Source organism: Acomys minous (assembly GCF_964271855.1).
Source record: "Acomys minous genome assembly, chromosome: 1".
Lineage (NCBI taxonomy): Eukaryota > Metazoa > Chordata > Mammalia > Rodentia > Muridae > Acomys > Acomys minous.
In genome coordinates this window covers 27,573,653-27,591,261 of record NC_140483.1, presented here as the reverse complement: position 1 = coordinate 27,591,261, position 17,609 = coordinate 27,573,653, and the positions used below count along the sequence as shown (strand labels likewise).

General features: G+C 47.0%; 1 protein-coding gene across 2 annotated transcripts in view; it reads right to left on the bottom strand.

The window, feature by feature from the left end:
* RCSD1 (RCSD domain containing 1) overlaps window positions 1-4,036 on the bottom strand; it is a 65,487-nt gene extending 61,451 nt beyond the window's left edge. The window contains exons 1-2 of one of the 2 annotated variants that reach the window (XM_084790250.1): window positions 2,831-4,036; window positions 2,234-2,398 (exon numbers count right to left, since the gene is read on the bottom strand). In XM_084790250.1, the coding sequence (XP_084646376.1) occupies window positions 2,234-2,398; window positions 2,831-2,965 (300 nt within the window). In that variant the 5' untranslated portion in view covers window positions 2,966-4,036. The remainder of the gene's footprint in view (window positions 1-2,233; window positions 2,399-2,830) is intronic. The other variant, XM_084790249.1, reaches the window with a different exon arrangement.
* Window positions 4,037-17,609: the final 13,573 nt, after the last annotated feature.

The following is a 17,609-nucleotide window of genomic DNA, read 5'->3' as shown; positions in this document are numbered from 1 at the left end:
TGACAAGGTCTGTTGATCTGGCTCAATGCTCAATATGGGGACGTGATGTAACTTAGTTTCTTCTCAAATAAAGCAAGCAGGCTTCTTCGTGAGGTTGATTTCAGGGACCCTACCTCCACCCTGAGTGGGTAATATATACCTACCACAGACTTACTTCCTAGCTGAGAATCATCACTTCCTCTGTCCTCTGTTTCTGCTTTACTTCCTTTAACTGTGCTAGCTGTCACAGAGTTTTGTTTGTTTGGGTATTAGTGATTGGTTTGCTAAGGAAACCTTATAAACACTCTCTGCTAGCCAGCATATCCATGCCTCACCTCAGGGTGGATGCAAACAGATCTGCCCTGCGTTTTGGTTGACTAGGCAATCTCCCTGTCTTGGTCCAGCCTTGGGCACACAGGAGTTTGGCTATCTCCATCCAAGCCCTTTTTAGTTACTGTAATGTATCAGCTTATAGCCAGTCAGGAGCGTCTTTTCTTTAATGCCTCCCACCTACCAAGCCACACAGGAAGTTACTGGGCTGATATTTTCAGAGCCTTTGACTCTCCCTCTTTCTTCCTCAGCTGAAGGAGGAGTAAGTTTCCTTGTGGAGGGAACCCCCTCCATGTTTCCCTAGATTAAAGTTAAAGCTTGGGTTGGGGGCATCAAACAACAGCCTGCATTAAGCCTGGTTGTGTTTTCACCTTATGTCCACTCCAGTTCTGCTGGTGACCTGACAACCCGTCTTCACCATCACCGGCACCGGCACAGCAGAAGGCACCCTGAGTTCTCCCCGAGGGAGGGAATTTACAAGTACAGCAGTTTCTTGATGGGTCTTTCCCCAACCCAGCAACTTGAGTGTTCTCTTGGGCCAGCTCCCGCCTCTGTCCTGTAGCAGTAGCCAGCTCAGAGAATCTTGTTGCTTTCAGTTTGCAAGGCCTTGACCAGACGTAAGAGCCCATCTGGGATGCTTTGTGATCGATCTACCCTAATCTACTACTTCCTGAGTCATAAATGGTGCTACGGAAAGTCAGCCTTAGACCCCAGCACTCCAGGTACTCGGCACACTCTCCAACTCTCCCAGAATGCAATCCTCCTTTCTTTATGACAACTGGTTGAGCTGAATATCCAGGACAAACCTATTGTGTGTTAGAGAAAGAAAGTGGACAGTGGAGCTTAGAAAAGATGGGTGGACGCAGGCCTGGAAGGGGATCTCTGCAGACCGCGTGCAGCCTAGGGAAGAACAGTTTCTTTTTGAGTGGGAGCAAAAAAAATCACCTTAAAGGCATGTGGCATTTTCATCTCCTCCTTTTCTCTATTTGAAAATCCCAGGGCTTGCTGAGGTTGACTGGGATAAAGTCAAAGGTCACAGTTGTTTTGTTTTGTTTTATTTTGTTTTTTCCTTTGTGTCACTGGGGATTGAACCTGGGTTCTTGGCCATGCTCTTCCTCTGAGCTCACCTGTAGCTGGTCTGGGTTTGAAAGGGGACATATTTTGGAAGTCTGCAGATCTGGAGAAGGGAGCTAGGTGCACTATGGAAAGCGGTGGCCTGTCGTCCACCAAGGTTGGAAAAGTGCAGGGGAAAGTCCCCCGGCCACCTCTCAGGAGCTCATAAGTCTGAGACTCACCCCTGCATACCCCTCGGATACGGCTACCACACCCAAAAGTGCACACAACCTCAGGAGCCTCCAGTTTCTCAGAAACAAGTCTATGACTGCTGACGGAGGGAGATTTTCAGAAAGCTATGAAAGAAGATGTGACAGGCACATGGGGCACTTCAGAAGTTAGCGGACAACTGGCTTGAAAAGCCACGCTGCAAGCAGAAGGGGAAAGCCATGTGAGCAGAGCCCCAGCCTCTACTGCCAGCTCTGGTTCTCAGTGCCTGAGTCAGGACTGCCGCAGTTTTGTTTTCGGGATCTTGGCTTACACGTACATCCGTTTATGACCTTAACTGTACCTACGTTTATTTTCTAAAACACATGTATACACACTGTCAAAACACCTGAAATGCCCTCAAAGGACCCCCTATTTCGTCTTGAGGTCCTTTCCTGATAAGCCCACCCTGGCCCTCAAGAGTTGGTCTCCTAGCTAGGAGCAGGGACTAGCCCCTCGAGTTGGTCCTCACGACTTTGTTGGCTGTGTATCCCCCCACCCCCCACCACCACCACCACAGAGAACAGGGACTGAGGCTTGGGCAGGAGCGCCCTGACTTCACTTCCCTCCCACCTCCTAGCCCCTGTCTCTGCCGGTCTTTTACCTCCATGTCCTCCAGGTAGTCCTCTGCTTGGGCTGGAGTTTGCGATCTCCGCTGTCTCTTCTGCTCCCAGCCCGGGTCACTTTCGGGCTGCAGCCGGCACAGGGCGAGTGGGCGGCGGCGCGCGCCTGGCTTCACTAGGCTGCGGGACTGCCCCGGGTAGGGGCCCTGCGCCAAAGAACGGAGAAGGAGGAGGAGGGAGGGAGGGACCGAGGGACGCAGAAGAAGGGGAGGGGAGGGGAGCAGGGAGGGAGGCCGGATCGGTGTTTAAATTTAGACACAAATCTAAACAGATATTGTCTCTCCCAGGGCAGGACTCAAGAGCCGGAGCCACGACTCCATTAATCTGCCCAAACATGGGCTGGCTAGCGCCGCGCCCCCTTTCTCGCGAAGTTTCTCAGGACCCCGGGCTTTGCACGTTTTCAGACCTCATCAACTCTCCCTCTTTAAGCCTGCCTTCTTTACTTTCCTTGCCCCTCAAATTAGAATTGCCTTTTCATTCTTTCCCTCTTTGCCATTTCACTCTTTTCACACCCATCTTTCCAGCCTCCCGCCCCGCCCCCTCCCCGGCGCGCTTCCCTTTATTACTTAACCCCTTACCTGGCTTTCCTGTACTCGGTAGCCTAATAGGACCACCTTTGCTTTTACGGCGACTTTTCCTGTCCACCTTCCAGGATTCCATTTGCAGGAAACAACTCTAAGTCTATTATCTATTATCTGTCTACTAATTATCATCTATTATCTATCTGTGTATGAATGTGGAAGGAAAAGGAGGGGAAGAGGGAGAGGAACCCAAGCAAAGTTTTCCAAGTTTCCTGTAACAGCAAACTCCTCAACTGCCCTGATGCATGCATGCCTGAGGGTTTGTGGGAATATCTGCTCCCACAGGCTGCTTGCTAAAGGACCTTTTCTCCATTCCTATTAAATATAGCAAAGGGCACGGTCCGAAACATCCGAGTCACATAAGGCCCAGCTTAGTAACTCTCCCCAGGGGAGGTCGGTTTGTACAGCCCTAAAGACAGTGAAAAAGGCTGCATGAGAGCCACTGTCTGCTGCTGGATTGTAGCTCAGGGTGCCTCTTCTGGGTGTCATTTCCCAGGGGACACGCCTTCAGGGAATTGCATCCCTCAACTTTGTCCCCCAAACCGAGGACCTCAGATGCAGGGGAGAGGGAGAATCCACACCGTGGTAGAGCAGAGCACTGTGCCTGTTGGTGCAGCACCTGCGCAAAGGAGCCCTGGCCAAACCACTACCGGAAGCCCAGCCCGCAGAGAACTCGGCCCCGCTGCAGAAGGCTGGCCTGGACGCTTCTCATCACAGTTGGTCTGTGGACCTCCAGGTCACAGGCCTTCTAAACCTTACTTCGTAAAACACGATGTCAGGGCGGCCTCTGGTTCACTGAACTCAGCCGAGCGAAAGGGCAAGACTTGGGCTCTGAGAAGCGGATGACGATTCTAGCCGGCTGCATTCTAGCTGTGTTCCTTTAGAAAAGCCACTTATCTGATCTTTTTTTTTTTTTTAATCTTTACAGTGTAGTCGGTGCTCTGGAAAGAGAAGCTACTTTAATAGTGCTTAGGTTCATGTAGGCGGTTCAGATGGATAAGTACCCGATAGTCCGCTCTGGGCTCCAGGGTTCTCTTATTCTCTCTACACAGCTGCAAGATTCTAGAACCGGGATGGAAGCAAAAAGGAAATGTCTTGCTGATCGTGACTTTTTGATCCCCCTGCCTCAGCTCCCTGATTTCGGGATGACAGGTGCATGCCTCCAGGTCAGGCTGACTTCCCCCTTCTTCTTAGCGCTGGGTGCTCCTTTCTACTCAGAGACACAGGCAGAAGGAAGGGCAGAAGGGCGGAAGTGCCTACCCAGAAGAAACCGTTAGGCCCAGATGCTATCACAGCCACCAAGGTGAGATACAGCTGCTCTCCTGCCCCACCCTGCACAGGGCCTCCCCAGGCAGGGAACAGACGATCCACAGAACAAACAACACAGCCTCTCCACGCTTCTGGGACCAAGTGCAGAGCAGGTTGCTGCTCCAGAGGCGGAAGGGGTCGAGTGGAACATGGAAACCCAGAGCTGCACTCGGCAATCCTGGGTATGCGTGGGATGTATTCTCCCACCATCCTCCCTCCCACCTCTGTAGAAGGTCACCAGAAACCAGAGTGGAGACAGACAAGCTGGTAAACACCCAGCTCTTTGGACAACCAAGGGGAAGGAAAAGTGGCTGTCTTAGTCCCCCCACCCCACCCGTCCCCTCTATTCTCCAGAGTGGCTCAGAAGGACTCACTTCCTCCACACTCACCCTGTACTTCCCCTTACATACCGTAATGATCTAAACCGACTAAGCAAGAAACAGAAGCAAGCTGGGAGCGGTGGTGGCACAGGCCTTTAATCCCAGCACTCTGGAGGCAGAGGCAGGCGGATCTCTGTGAGTTCGAGGCCAGCCTGGTCTACAAAGCAAGTCCAGGACAGCCAGGAGTACAAGAGAAACTTTGTCTCAAAAAACAAAACAAAACAAACAAACAAAGGAACAAACAGAAGCAAGACTATGGGACAGCAGAGATGCCCTTTGGGCCCTGGAAGGGCAGAGGAGGAGGTGCCCATGTATGGAGGCAACCCTTGTACACATGCTGGTGACAAAAATTGGATGAATGACTGTGCAGAAAGGTGGAAGAATGAAGAGCAGAGCAGGTTGATAGAATCTGTGCAAGTAAATAAAAGGCAGAGTCCTTCAACAATGACATAACCACCAGCTCTAGGTCCTAGGGGAGAAAGGACCTCGTGGACAAGAAGATCATCAAAAGCCATAAATCCTAATTGAATAGATTGGTTGCAAGGAGAACTGCAAGGGGCTCCAATTGGTTACCTGTGTGTAAGTGGCCTTCTTGTGCTGCTGGTCGCTTATTTAAATTAATTAATTTATAAATCTGAGGTAGGGGGCTGGAGAGATGGCTCAGCGGTTAAGAGCACTGATTGCTCTTCCAGAGGTCCTGAGTTCAATTCCCAGCAACCACATGGTGGCTCACAACCATCTATAATGTGATCTGATGCCCTTTTCAGCAGTGTATGCATAATAATAAATAACTATTTTTTTAAAAGATTAAAAAATAAATCTGAGGTGGTGGGGGTGTCTCTGTTTTAATTTCATTTCTGGGTCTGTAATAAAATAACCTGACCAAAAGCAACATAGGGGTGGGGGGTGGGGTGAGGGTTATTAGCTTACATTTCCAGGTCACGGCTCGTCATTTGGAGGATATCAAAATGGGAACTTAGAATAGCATAGTCACAGCCAAGAGAAGAGGATAAACACAAGATCTTGGTGTGCTTGCTCTGCTAGCTCTCACCGCTTTGACACAGCTAAGGTCCAGCTGAGGGAATGGTGTTGCCCACGGTGGGTTTGGTCAGTTAACAAGACAATCCCCCGACAGGCCAAGCCTAGCCCAATAATTCCTTCTTAAGCTGATTTTAGGTTGTGTCAAGTTGACAGTTAAGACCAACCAACATAGTCTCTCTGTGTCCCAGGCTGGCCTTTGAAGCGTAACCTATGTGTCTCAGTGCTGTGATCACAGGTGTGTCGCACCACTGCTGGCTTGATTATCTACTTTTAACATTTAGAGCAAGAAGAAGATGTTCTTTAGGGGCCATAAATACTAGCTAAAACATACGTACAGTTGTGCCACACAGAATGGTTCCAGGAGTACTGGCCCTACCTCCCACGGATACCCTGGGCCGTGGTACTCAAGCATTGTGTGTAAGAAGGTGCGATACAGCATAGAACCTGTGCCCGGACTTTAAATCATCTCTATCTTACTTAGTTCTTAACGTTTTACATCTATTTATTTGTGTTCTCTCTCTCTCTCTCTCTCTCTCTCTCTCTCTCTCTCTCTCTCTCTCTCTCTCCCTCCCCTCTCTCTCTCTCCCTCTCTCTCCTCTGTGTGTGTGTTACACACATACCACAGGGCACATGCACAGAGGTCAGATTCAACTTTTGAAAGTTGGTTCTCAGGGCTGGAGGTTAAGAGCACTGTCTGTTCTTCCAAAGGTCCCGAGTTCAATTCCCTGCAACCACATGGTGGCTCACAACCATCTATAATGAGACCTGATGCCCTCTGCTGGTGTGCAGGCACACATGCGGGCAGAATACTGTATAAATAATAAATAAATCTTTTTAAAAAGAAAAAAAGAAAGAAAGAAAGAAAGAACATTGGTTCTCTTTGTCCACTATGTGGGTTCAGGGGGTCAAACTCAGGTCATCAAGCTTGGTGGCAGGCACCACTGAGCTGAACCACCTTCCTGGCCCAGATTACTTTCAATAGCTACTATAATGTAAGTGCCATATCGGTCGTTGTGCTGTTTTGGAATAAGGAGAAAGGAAAAAAAGTCTGTGTAAGATCAATATAAGTGCAATTTTTTTTTCTGAGTATTGATTGACGCCATGGATGCAGAATCGCAGTTGCAGAGAGCTGAGTGTCTACATTTCAGGCCTAAATCCCGGGACTGTGATAAGACAAGATAAATGAAGCACCTAGAAGCCTCTGACTCATTCTGCCTTGGGGAAGATTGGGGGGATCCCTGAGGAAGGCTTTCAACCAGGTCTGTAGACAGTGGCCCCATGGAGATCAGTAGATCAGTCCCCTAGGAAAATCAGCAACAATGACAGGAGGGTAGGAAGCAATCTCCTCACTGAAGTGGCACACACCTCTAATCCTAGCACTCAAGAGGCAGAGGCAGGCAGGCAGATCTCTATGAGTTAGAGGCCAGCCAGATCTACATAGGCAGTTCCAGGCCAGTCAGAGCTACATAGAGAAATCCTGTCTTAAACACAAATAAACGAACATGCAAAAGTAGAGGGCTAGAATGAACCCTGTGATGCTGTACTGAGGAAGCACACAGTAGGGGCTCATGATTTTCAGTCTATAGACATTAATATACTGATAAATGTACAAATATGTATATTTCCTACTTTGATGCATTGAGATGGTCCAAGACCAACGACACTGCAATAACAGAAGCAGACAGCCTACATCTTTGTTTCTGACCATTCTTCACTAACAGAACTCTTCGCAGAAAATAGGTGCAGTCCTACACAGCAAGAAAGAACCAGAAAAATCTTTTCCCCTCTTCTGTGTAGCCTTGGATATGCTGGAGTCACTTTGTAGACCAGGCTGGCCTTGAACTCATAGAGATCCACCTGCCTCTGCTTCCCAGAGTACTGGGATTACAACCATGCACCACCATGCCTGGCTCCATATTTTTAAAGTTATTTATTTTTATGTGCACTGATGTTCTGCCTGCATGTCTGTGTGAGGGTGCCAGATCCTCTGGAACTGGAGTTACAGACAATTGTGAGTTGCCATGTGGGTGCTGGGAATCGAACTCTGGACCTCTGGAAGAGCAGCCAGTGCTCTTAGCCACTGAGTCATCTCTCCAGCTTCACAGAAAAATCTTTTTTGGTTTGTTTTGTTTTCTGAGACAGGGTTTCTCTGTGTAGCCTTGGCTGTCCTAGACTCTCTTTGTGCACCAGGCTGGCCTCGAACTCATAGAGGTCTGCCTGCCTCTGCCTTCCAAGCACTGATATTGCAGGTATGTGCCACTATGCCCAGGAACCAGAAAAGTCTTATACCAGGAAATAAAGTCATTCTCAGTGGATCATGGGGAGATGCGATAGTGATACAGAAGTCAGTTTGCTTGTGACAATGAAGTAAGCAACTTTATAGAGAAGAAAGTTCACAAATGACCAGAGCAAACCTCACCAGTGAGGGGACTGACCACATCCTGTGCTGCTTGATGAGACACAGAACACATCATTGCTTCTGTGATACTTTGACCAAAAGGGACCAACCTGAGCCTAATCAGGAAGAAACATTACACAAAGCAATAAGAAGCTCTTTCTCAAAATGGTTGGTCTACAATTGTATGAAGAGTCCATGTCAGTGTTGAGGAGAGGCCCAGGAGAGACTCTGACAGACACATGACAACTGGCTTAAACATATAGTTTTATGTTGGCTCTTTTGACTAAAAGCATGTTACAAAAAGTATGAAGAGGTTAAATAGAAAAGCTAAAATATTTTTTTTTCCAAGACAGGGTTTCTCTCATAGTCCTGGCTGTCCTGCACACTCTTTGTAGACCAGCTGGCCTCTCACTCACAGAGATCTGCCTGCCTCTGTTTTCCTAAGTGCTGGGGGGGAGGGGTGTGCAGGAGAGATAATGAAATGGTTAAGACTGTACCCTGCTCTCGGTTCCCAGCACTCACATCACCGATAACTTCAGCTTCATCTCCAAAAGATCGTACACCTTCTTCTGGTCTCTGTGGGTACCTACACCCTCATGTGTGCACATGCGCGCACACTAACATATACAATTTAAATTTTAAATTAAAAAAAATTTTTTTCCAAACAGGGTTTCTCTGTGTAGCCTTGGCTGTCCTGGGCTTGCTTTGTAGACCACCAGGCTGGCCTTGAACTCACAGAGATCCACCTGCCTCTACCTCCTATTGTTTTTAAATTATCTGTATTATCAGTATTATCAGTATTATCAGTAGGCCCGGCTAGTAATCAATCAAGACACAGACACTTGTTATATTTTAAAATAGCCTTAGTTAACCTGGGGCAGGGCAGACATTAATCCTCTAAACTACTTCCCATAGTGGGGCAGGAATAGGATCCTTGCCTCAATCCCATGCCATCTGCTTCCAATAATTTTTTATCAAGCTACCTCCCATCCATAATCCCAAATACTTGTTAATGTTCTTCATCTGGGCTGAATTCTCCATCCATGACGGCCATGTGCTTCTCCTCCATCTAACCCATGGCGGCCTTCCTTTCTTCCCTTTAGCTCTCTCTCTCTCTCTCTCTCTCTCTCTCTCTCTCTCTCTCTCTCTCTCTTATTTTTTGTTTGTTTGTTGTTGTTTTTTTGGATCCCTTAGCCACACCTCTATCTTCACTGCCCTGCCAGGTGGGATGGCTTTTTATTAATTAAAAGGTGGGTCACAGAGACAGCAAGCAATAATTAACATCAAAATACATTAGACCATCCCCCAACAGCCTCCCCAGTGCTGGGATTAAAGGTGTGTACCACCCCACCTGACTTTAAAAATTATTTCAAACTAAACAATTTTTTAAAAGATTTATTATGTATACAGTATGCATCAGATCACATTATAGATGGTTGTAAGCCACAATGTGGTTGCTGGGAATTGAACTCAGGACCTCTGGAAGAGCAGTCAGTGCTCTTAACCGCTGAGCCATCTCTCCAGGCCCTAAACAAGTTTTTAAAACAGTGTTGGGGTAAGGGGATTCTAGACTGAATCCAGCTCCCTTAATTTCATTCCCTAATGCCTGGGTCCTGTGATACTGGCTTGGAGACAGACAGTGGACTCAGGGAGTTCAGCCTTCAGGGATAAGCAGGATACAATGGGAAAGAATAGACTATTCAGACACACCTTCGCAAACGTCTTTGTGTTGCTTCAGTGGATTGAGTTAACAGCCCCACCACCACCACCACCACCACCACCACCACCACCACCACTGAAGCTGCCTTTGAACTCACTGTGTGGTCAAAGATGACCTTGAACGCCTGATCCTCAGTCCTCCACCTTTCTCAGTTCTGTCCCATATCACCGTACCTGCTTTATTGCAGTGCTGGGGATTGTATTTTTATAATTTTGGAGAAGAAGTTTAGCTGAATGGAAGGAAGTCTGGCCACCCAGATAGAGGCAGCTGGCAGCTCCAGTGCCCTGAAGGAGAGCTGTTTGCACAGCAGCTGAAGGAAGGTCACCAGGGAACCCAGATGTGCTACGGAAGCCTCGCCAGCACACTGGATAGACCAACAGGTTAAAAAGAATACAGTTAAAAACTCAAAGGCAAAAAAACAAAAACAAACAAAACAAACCCAAAGGTCTCAGCGGATGTTCTCTTCCCCTTCCGAGGCATGATCTTAGGGATAGGAGCAGAATTCGGCCAACTAAACAAACCAACTCAAGCTTGCCTGAAGTCATCCAGGCCATTTGTGCACCAATTTCAACTGTGGCTGCCAGTAGCAATGACCCAAGGAGATTTGAGAAACCAGGGGCCTTACTCCACATAGATAGGTGGTGGGGCCTGGTGCTAGTTACTCATTTGCAAAAGTCTACTGAAACCTTGCATCCTCACCTGTTAGTTTCTGTCTGTCTGCCTGTGGTCTCATTGTCTATCCATCTGTCCTGACATAAGCCAGGTACGGCCCTGTGTTCCCTACAGTCGGTATTGACACTCTGGCTCTGAGACACCCCAGCGTGATCCTTTCTCTCCATCATCATCGCTGCCATCTTGCCTCTGCGTGAAGCAAGCTGGTCTTGGCTAAGCTGCACATCCCCCAACTGTTCTCCTCTGCTCCAGCACTGTTTACCAATCTCCCTCATCTATTTGCACTCTATGGTAGCGATCTCTCTAAAACAGGAGCCCGGCCCCCAGGAATCCTCAGGATTAAGTCAAACTTCTTGCATGACCCATTCGTGCCCTTTCATGACATGATCACACTTATGTCTCTTGCATGACCCTTTCACAACATGACTACACAACATGACTCTTGTATGTCCCTTTCATGACATAACCATACTTATGACTTTTGCATGACCCTTTCATGACATGACTATACTTATGACTCTTGTATGTCCCTTTCATGACATAACCATACTTATGACTCTTGCATGACCCTTTCATGACATGACCACACTTATGATTCTTGCATGACCCTTTCATGACATAACCATACTTATGACTCTTGCATGACCCTTTCATGACATGACCACACTTATACCTCTAGCCTCTTCTCAAAAGAACACCTAATCTTAGCCCTTGGAAAGCAGAGACTAGAGGGCTGTTAATTCAAAGTCAGTCTGGGCTACATAGCAAGACTCTGTCTCAAAACAACAACCCAACAACATTGAAAAACCACATAGCAGAACAACAACAGAACCTCCAAAGGCCCTCAACATTTTTTGATCATGTCGTTTGAATTACTTCAGGGCCTCCAGTCCCTAGAATATATTCCTGTCCCTAGAATACATTCGAGACAGGGTTTCTGTGTATGTAGCCCTGGCGGTCCTGGAATTCGCTTTGCATACTAGGCTGGCCTTGAACTCACAGAGATCTGCCTGCCTCTGCCTCCTGAGTGCTGGGATTACAGGCGCAGATGCCACCCCACTCAGCTCCTCTTGCTTTGGAGAAAGCGAACTAGCCCCCACTTGTCTCATTTGTGTTTCCAGGTGAGGCTTCCTGTAGCAAGAGTTTCTCACTGCCACCTCCTTCCTGGCCTAACCATGCACAGGGAAGCCTTTGTAACAGCCTACTTACTTGCTCCACCAAAAATTCAAGGTTAACAAGGGCACATTCATACTCCTAGGTTTCATGATCAGTGCTGACTCCACACATGCTGGATGAATGAACTAAGGACTGAGTGGACACCAGCTCCATACAAAAAGGTAGCCCGCCATTTTGTAATCCAGTTCTTGCCTGCTCCCTCTTCTCCAACATCAATAGTCTGCCCAGCTGTCATTTTGGTTGGGAAGCTCCATTATTTTCTCTCTCAGATCCGTCTATAAAATGGGGATAAGACTCTAAAGGATGCTTAGACTAGTACTGTCACATGAGTGTAATAGATACATATACTCATCCGTAGCAACGGGAACAGAAAAACCAGAAACCAGGGGCAGGGCACACTTCACTCACAACATGATTCCTAGGTCACCTCTCAGTTCCAAGCCATCTATCCCCTTGTAATTTCCACCCACGTTTTACAAGCCTTTGTGCTTGGCCATAGCCTGACCTCAAAAGAAAGCCTTTGCTGGGTGTAGTGAGGTTTTTTTGTTGTTGGGGTTTTTTTTTTCTTTTTCTTTTTCTTTGTACTTTGCATAGTGGTTCTTGAATATTCTAAGTTTAAGTGCAATTTTTTTTACTTATGCTTACATATACCAGAAGAGGAGGAGGAAGAAAACAGGAGGAAGAAGAAAAAAAAATTCATACCTCAGTTTGGAATAAATTTTAAGGTATTGAATAATTATCATTTTGGAAGCCATTTTTAGGTTCCTCAGAATTGAACAACACACAAATATCTATGGTTTATTTATTATTATTTATAGTTATTTCCACACGTGTTCCTCTGCTTCCATTGGGTAAGCTGACAACTCTTGGTGCTAAGGTTTTCTGCATGATCTTGCATCACAATTCCATTGTCCAAACTCAGAGAACCTCCTTTACCTCCTACTTCCTGATCTGCCTATGACTTAAGACTTTCCTCGCCTTGGGGACCCTACACTGTTGGCTCCATGAGGCAATTCGCGGGCCCTAACTTACAAGACTGTCACTCATCTAAGAAAACAAATCAAAGAAAGAAAATCAAATACTGAACTACATTATCCTGAAGCAGCGGACAGGTGGGTGGTGCTGGGTACTGAAGACGAACCCATCCAGGAAAAACTGGGATGGGGGAGGGGGAGGAGGGAGGGCAGGAGGAGGAGGAAGAGGACCAAGGTGTGGCTGCTGGAGTGGAGGATGGGAAGGGGGGGATGACATGGGGACAGACTCAGGGCAAGAGGACCTTACGAGCCTTGGGGCACAAGCGATGGCAAGAGCACGAGGCATCCTCAGAGGCCAGCTTCAGCTTCTCTTGGACTGGTACTTGTATTCCAACAGGGCATACACACATCAGCCTTTGAGCAGCCACAAGTCTGGGATTCATCTCCTCCTGGGAAAGTCAGCTACATACAGAGTATTGATCTGACAGTATTTACCATTGGTGTTTTCCCTGTGAAAATAGATGGTGTGTGTGTGTGTGTGTGTGTGTGTGTGTGTGTGTGTGTGTGTGCACGTGTTTCTGTTCTTCTTTCTTTTTCCTTCATTCATATAGGGAAGGGCTTTTAAGTGGTAATAACAAGCGAAAAAGCAGGAAGGGTGAGAGAGCAAAGAAAAACAAAGGGCCCAGGTGAGGTCTGGAGGCTCAAGTGTTACCTTGGCTGTCCTGGTCTTGCTTTGTAGACCAGGCTGGCCTCAAACTCACATTCTGATTCTTTTATTTGCTGTGAACTCTCATCAGTCATCCAGGGAGGTGCGCGGGACTCCTCAAATCAAAACCCACCGTGAATCCGAAACCACGATAAGATGAGTTAAGCACTAAATCCGACCCACACACACCAGGGTTGGTTCTAAAGGAAAGGGAAGAAAGGACACAGGGCCCCAGATAAAAGTCACTCCTGGAAATGAGCGGTCTCTCCAGCGGAAAGGAGAGTAGTGTGGGTGGCAGTGGCTGGGGAGTGGAGTGGGTGTGGGGACAGGGAGGAATTTGCATCTCATGGTTCAGTCAGAGCTCAAGGCACACATCCTGTTTTTCTGTAGGTTGGGCGCATCGGGCTCCCAGAGCCTCCTTCTGACCATGGCCTGCCTCAGGAAATGAGTGTCAACAGCCTTGCAGATGAGAACCAAGCTTCTGGGTGACTGACTACCCATGAAAAGGCAAGTCCCGCCCCACCGGCCCCCTGCCCTCCCTCTACCCCAATTCTGAGACTCCGGGCCTCACCCCCTCCTCCCTAGAGACTATCAACAGGAAGTTAAGTCAGCTGGAACACTCTGTTCCCTTGACATTTTTGTTTTAAATCTGCAGCTGTGTTAAGGCTTCATGAATCCTCCCTGGCTCTGCATCTTTGGGGCCATCTCTTTGTGTGTCTGGTACTTTCCCTCCCACATCCATGCACAAATGAGGCGAAAACACGGAGAGAGCTTTGGCGCCAAGAATGGAGGCTACACTACAGGATGAGAGCAAGCAAGAGACTAGGGTTTACAAGCAGGGAGTGAGTGGAGGTGTTGAGAAAATACCAGGGTCTGAGATGTTGGCTGCTGGTAGGCTAAGGATGTTGATCCGGCTTAGAGAGCATTACTGAGGAAAGGCTGTCGAGGTTGATGAAGAAGCCGACATAAGCTGTCTCCTCACCCCCTCACAGTGCTCACCTCTTATGCTCACCAGTCATGCGTGGGTGTGTCTTCTCTCTCTAACATCTTATGCAGCCAACTTAGCATGTGCGCCGTATTCTCTCTTGAACGCAGGAAGTGGTGGGATGAATGAGGCTTCCTCCTCTCTGTCCTTTCCTCTCAAGCCAGCTTGGATAAAATGAACAAAACCAAAACCCAGCAAGCTCCAGCTCCCAAATGTAACCTGGTCCCGTGGGAGATGCTGGTTCTTCCCTTCTTGGGGCTGCTCTCACACTTCCATCTCATTACTGGGTGATGCTTCTGTCTTCATGGCGTAAGATGGCGCTGATGCTCCTCAGGAGTGAGGCTCCATTCCTCTACAGCTGCCTTTCCTTCTGCTGCTGCCTCTCACTCAAGTCTAGAGAGAAAATACCTCCAGAGCTCTCCGAAGCCTCTGAAGCCGGCAAGCGCTTTAGGAAAGGGAGTAGTCTCTTCCAAGTTCTCCCTCAACAGACCCAAGAAGAATGTCCCCATTCATTGTAGTAGCCGGTCCATTTATGCACATGTGTAAAGCATCAGCGGTGACTTTAATGGTCACCCAGGAAGGTAGCTTATCATTTCTTACAGAGGATATGCTTCCTGTGTAAAGCCTTAATGATCGCTGCTCCTCAAAGCCAAGTGTGAGAGAACACATGTTAAATGTGTCCCATGTATCTCCATAAGTCACATTCAGAAATCCAGGCAAGGCTACAAAACCCAGATGCAGATCTTCTATTGGTAGCTGGTCATTCTGGGCTTGCACCCTGTCTTCCCACCCACCCTTCCTTCTTCCCTCCCTCCCTCCCTCCCCCCCCCTTTTTTCCCCCTTTCTGACTCTGAAGATCAAAACCTTAACATCACACTTGATAAGTAAGCCCTCTGCCTTGAGCTTCATCCTCAGCTGGAATTTCATTCCTAATGCCAGACTAGCATCTGCCAAATTTGATATTTCAACAAATTGCAAACCATACACATACATACACACATACATACATACATACATACATACATACATACATACATACATATATACACATACATGTGTATGTATATGGTTTGGGGTTCTTTCCTTCTTTCTTTCTCTTCTTTTTGTTTTTTGTTTTTCGAGAAAGGTTTCACTGTGTAGCTCTCCCTGCCCAGGAACTCACTCTGTAGACCAGGCTGATCTGGAACTCACAGAGATCCACCTGCCTCTGCTTTGTTTTATTTCTTCAGACAAAGTCTTGCTAAATTGCCCAAGATGTCTTTGAACTTACAATCTTCCTGTCTCAGGACCGTCAATGCTAGAATTCATAAGCATTCATTTTTACTCTCTGCCCAAACTCCATATTTTATTTTTAATTTTACTCATTTATGTGTGTGCATGAGAGAGGAGGGTGGGAGAGAGAGAGAATACATGTGACATAGCACAGTGTGGAGGTCAGAGGATAACTTGAAGGAGTTGGTTCTCTTCTTCTACCATAGGGGACCCAGGGATGGAGCTGAGCTTGGCTGGCTTGGCAGTAGGCATCTTTCCCCCACTGAGCCAAGGCCTATGTTTTAAAAAGTAAAGCCTGCAGTTAACATCATACCCAGCAGTGAAAAACTGACAGTTTTCTCCATGAAGTCAGCAGCCAGGTAAGCAGGCTGTTTCTTCCAACTCCTGTTCAGTGAGGCACCAGGAGTCCTAGGAATGGCAGCAAGAAGTGATAGCAAGCGTACAAGCCGGGAAGGAAGAAGAAACCTTTGATTTGAGATCGTATGGTTCTGTTTGCACAAAACCTTGAAGATTCCATTAGAAAACACTGCTGGAAACAATAAACAAACCCAGTAACGTTGCAGTCCAGAGTATTAACCTAGAACTCTGTGTTTCTGCACAAAGCAAGCAACCCAGGAAGGGTGGTAGGAAAGCGGGGCATTTGGGATGGCATTAAAAAAAAAAAAAAAAAAAAAAAAAAAAAAAAACCACATAGGAAGGAGTCAGCTTAAGAAGGAGGTAAAACACCAGATGCAGGAAACCGCAAAGCACTGAAGGAATTAAAGAAGGCTAAATAAACAGAAAGGTATTGTGTGCTCGTGGATTAGAAGATGCAATTATTAAAACAGCCACACTTCCTAAACCTATCTAGGCATTCAGTGTCATCCCTGGCACGGTGGCAATAGTGCTTCTTGGAGAAGGAAGGAAGGAAGAAAGAAAGGAAGAAAGGAAGAAAGAAAGAAAGAAAGAAAGAAAGAAAGAAAGGGAAAGAAAGATTTGCAGAATTCATATGGAACCTCTAGGGACTCTAAATTACGAAAAATCTTGGAAGTTGCAGGCCTCAAATTTCCACAAAATTCAAAACATAGGACAAAGCTACAGTAATCAAAACAATGTGATTACTGTCATAAAAACAGACGCATGGACCAAAATAACAAACAGAGTTCAGAAATAGACCCTCATGAACATGTTAAATGATCTTCAACAAAGGAACAGACGTCGTGTGTGGAGAAAGGGTGTACTCTGACACATGACAGTGGAAAAACTGCACTTCCATATGCTCAGGAATGAAAGTGGAACCTTATCCATTATGTGTAAAAACTAATTCTGAGTAAGTTAAAGGCTTGGCTCTGTGGCGCAGACCCGCAACTGTAGCTACTCAGGAGACAGAGGCAGGAGGATGACACACGTTCAAGGCCTGCCTGGACTACCAAGCGGATTCAGGGGCAGTTATTTCAAAAGTAGAAGTAAAAGAGAGCTGAGTATGTAGCTCAGTGGCGGGGTACTTGAAGCTCTGGGTTCAATCATCAGATCCACCCCTCCCCCCATCCCCCCCCCCCGCAAAAAATTAAAGAGCTAAGACTGAGACCTACCGTGAAAATGTGTGGCATGGATTTGGCGATGGCACCTCGTATGTACCACCAAAAGCACAGAAAACAGTGGCAAAATAGACACAGGGGCTACATAGCCCTGCAGACTGTGGCACATGAAAGGGAATGACATGGTGAAAGTCTTCTATGCCACTGAAAATAATCATGTATCTGAAAAAAAATTTGATATTAGGAATATACAAAAATAACATAAAATAGAAATATAAAAGAGAATATATAAACATACACACACACACACACAAAAAAAAAAAAACCAACCCTTCCTACAATTCAACAACATGCTAACAGCAACAAAACCACTAACTCAGTTTGAAAACAGCTTGCAGGACCTAACTGGACATTTCCCTAAAGAATGCAGGCAAGTATATGGAAGGATGTTTGATGCCACTCATCAGTAGAAAAACAGCAGCCTCACAATGAGCCATGACCTCACACTCATTTAAGACACTGACCGCTGGAGACCTCAGCTCAAACCATAAAAAGGCAGGTTAGCTGTAGGGAACGCCGCACACGGGCCCTTGTGCCCAGAGAGTTCCAGGAAAAGGGGAATATTAA